This window comes from Arvicola amphibius, chromosome 1, assembly GCF_903992535.2.
Source record: "Arvicola amphibius chromosome 1, mArvAmp1.2, whole genome shotgun sequence".
Classification (NCBI taxonomy): Eukaryota; Metazoa; Chordata; class Mammalia; order Rodentia; family Cricetidae; genus Arvicola; species Arvicola amphibius.
In genome coordinates, this window is record NC_052047.1 from 31,602,791 (window position 1) to 31,606,056 (window position 3,266).

Genomic DNA, 3,266 nt, shown 5'->3' on the forward strand with positions numbered 1-3,266 from the left:
TGCACCCTGAAAGAGGTCCAGGGCAAGTCCTAGTGAGGCAGAGGAGCAACTGTACCCTGATGTGGGATTCCCCTCTGTGTGCTGTGAATACCACTGGTTAACAAAGAAGCTGCTTTGGGCCTATTGCAGGGCAGAATAGTACAAGACAGGAATTCCAAGTAGATAGGAGAGAGTAGGCAGAGTCAGAGAGAAGCCATGGAGCCACCAGAGGAGACAGATAAAGGAGACAGATGTCACTGTACGGAACCTTACTGGTAGGCCACAACCATGTGGCAATACACAGATTAATAGAAATGGGTTAATTTAAAAATAAGAGCTAGCTAGCAATGCATAAATAGTATAGTTTCTGTGTGATTATTTTGGGTCTGGGTGACCAGGAACAGACGAGCAGCCTCTGCCAACAAATTGACACTCAATATTTGGCAATGTACATCCACATAAAGCCTAAAAAAGCTTAAAAAAAGGAAAAAGAGGGCTTTTAGACCCATATTAAAGGGAGCAAGTGCAGCTCCTTGGTAGCCGCATTTCCCCCACACCCCCCTGCCATGGGCTGTTTGTTGGCAGTGAGTCACCAGGGTTCCTTTTAGAAAGGTCTTCCTGATTCAGCAGTAGAGGCAAAACAAAACAAAACCAAAACCATGCAATTTCTGTTAGTTGCACGAACAACTCTGGCTCATTCCAGAGGCTGAGCACTTGAATGGGGTTTGTGGGGTTTGTGGTCCTGGGTGCTTATATGCCTGCTTGCGGGGAAATTAGCTGAGAACATACCCCCGGCTCAGTGCCCCAACTCAATCGACTAATCAGGCCGTGTTATCTGGTCGGCTAGGAGTGCACAGGAAGAGAATTCCCACCACCATACACAGAGGTATTTCCAGGCCTTGCAGTGTGTTACATGGAAGATTTAGCTTTTACTCATATAAAATGGGTTTATATGCCGCACGGAGCTTCTCAGTGTTGAGGTGGTGAGAACGGCCCCTACCCAGCAGTCCCAGAGTCAGCGTGATCTACTTCCGCCATATTGACGGCTTTAGAAGGGCAGAGCTGCATCCAGGGCCACTGAAATCAAGCTTCTTACCATTTTAAAAGCACTCCTGGTCAGAAAATTATAACCGACATGCAATAAAGACAAAGTCAGATGGAAAAGATCTCTAATAGGTCACGATGTTGGATAAATGTATGTATGTAGGCTTGAGAGAGAGAGAGAAGAAAAAGAATACAGACAGTTATAAAAAGAAGTAAACGGTTTTTAAAATTAGACAGTTACCTGATAACAGTGATCCGTAATTGGCCACGTAGAATTTCTTTGGGGGACTTTATGCGGTGCTAGGGATTAAACCTAGCATTTTGTTCGTGCTCCAACAGAAACCTTAAGCTCTATTCGCAGAACTCTTCTTACTTTTTCCAGATGAGGGATCCCCTAAGTTTCTCCCTAAGTTGTCCAGTCTGGACTGGAACTCACGATTTTCCTGCCTCACCCTCTCTTACTGGCTCGGATTACAAGCCTGTGTCACCAGACCCACCTAGACTTAAAAAAGAAAAATCTTGGTAAATTAAATGTACCTGGTGCGGTTTACGTCACAACCAGCTGAAGGAGTGATGGGCTGGTTGCTAAGGAGGCCTTTGTAGTGTGGCTATCCACTCTGCAGTGACCACCAGCTAGGCAGGCAGCAGTTCAACCACAAGAAGGCTGCCGGCGGAGAGGGAAGGACCCCATTACCATGAGCTTCGGGTCTGGTGGGCTTTGAGGCTCATGACAACAGAGCGCCACCCTTCATTTGCTGGGTTTCCAATACTCAAAGTACAGTCAACTGCGGGACAGAAACAAACTGAAATTGGACCGCATAGGGCTATCCCTCCACCGACCGGCAGCAGAGAGAGGCAGTTTGACCTGAAGCACCACTTGGAAGGTCAGAGGTAATCAAGCTACAGGCTGCCACTGCCACCTCTGCAGCTGTGAGTTGACAGCCGCCATCACCTTGGGCCTCTACCCATCACCATCACCACCATGGCACAGGATGAGTCTGCCTCCACGCCTTACACCGAAGATGATTTCTACTGTCCGATCTGTCAAGAAGTTTTCAAGACGCCGGTTCGGGTTGCCGCCTGTCAGCACATTTTCTGCAGAAAATGCTTCCTAACTGCAATGAAGGAGAGTCGGATCCATTGCCCCCTGTGCCGTGGAAATGTGACTAGACGAGAAAGAGCACGTCCAGAGAGGGCCCTAGACCTCGAGACAATCATGAGAAGATTTCCTGGTAGTTGCCGATACTGTTCCCAACGTATTGAACTCTGTCACATGAGACAACATTACAAAACTTGCAAAAAGTATCAAGATGAGTTTGGAGTTTCTTCAACTCCAGCTCTTTCAAGCTTCCAACTGTCTCCAGACTCCGCGGGCAACAGCAACAGCAACAGCGAGGCATCCACCTCTGAAAATGCCGAGGCTTATGCAGAAGACAATGCAATCCCATCTGATCAGCCTTCTTTTAATTGTCCTCTGTGCGAAGAAGCAAACATGACCCGACAGCGTTTGCTAGATCATTGTAACAGCAACCACAGATCTCATGTTGTTCCATCCATTTGCCCGATTTGTCTATCTCTTCCATGGGGCAACCCTACTCAGCTTACCAGAAATTTTGTTAGTCATCTAAACGAGAGACACCAATTTGATTATGGAGCTTTCATGAATCTTCAACTAGATGAGGAAACTCAGTACCAGATTGCAGTTGAGGAATCTCTGCATGTCAACATCTAGAGACTCTCCTCTGCTCTACAGTCGCTCCTAAGGGACAATTTACATGGAGCCATCATTTCAATAACTTGATGTGCTTTAAATAAAAGGAATCAGTCTGATAAAAAATGAAAAAATAAAACAAAGTCTTTAAAGAGACAGAGTACAGACAGTCATAGATTAAAAGGGTAAAGAAAAATAAGCCATGTAAAGATGGAATATACACAGAGAGTCTGTATTATGCATATTATTGTGTTTTAAATTTTTTACTACAGAGAGCTATTTGATTCTGAAGACTAAGCTAAACCAACACACACACAAAAGATATATATATATATATATTATAATGTATTTCAAAGATATATATATATATATGTATAAAATTTTAAAAATATCTTGATTTCAAAATTTGGGTCTAAGAATATGTTGCTTCAAAAAGAGGTTCTGCTTTTGTTTCTACAGAAGATGAGAACCTATGGATTCCTTTCAGGCTAATGCAATGTGATGGAATAAAACCCCCTAAAAGGTCTCCATG

At 44.4% G+C, this 3,266-nt stretch overlaps 1 protein-coding gene across 4 annotated transcripts; it reads left to right on the forward strand.

Annotated features, from left to right (window-relative positions):
• Positions 1-2,005: 2,005 nt before the first annotated feature.
• On the forward strand, positions 2,006-2,755 carry LOC119805170 (E3 ubiquitin-protein ligase RNF138-like). 4 transcript variants are annotated; one of them, XM_038317071.1, is made up of 3 exons: positions 2,006-2,419; positions 2,480-2,591; positions 2,679-2,755. In XM_038317071.1, the coding sequence occupies exons 1-3, from the start codon at positions 2,006-2,008 to the stop codon at positions 2,753-2,755; spliced, it is 603 nt and encodes a 200-aa protein (XP_038172999.1). The 4 variants fall into 4 exon arrangements, with proteins under 4 accessions (XP_038172999.1, XP_038172994.1, XP_038173005.1 ...); XM_038317066.1 differs by having other exon boundaries at positions 2,006-2,591; XM_038317077.1 differs by having other exon boundaries at positions 2,006-2,115; positions 2,407-2,755.
• The last annotated feature ends 511 nt before the right edge of the window (positions 2,756-3,266 follow it).

Excerpts from the sequence above, each read along its gene's own strand:
- LOC119805170 (XM_038317056.1), top strand. The coding sequence starts at position 2,006 with ATGGCACAGGATGAGTCTGCCTCCACGCCTTACACCGAAGATGATTTC.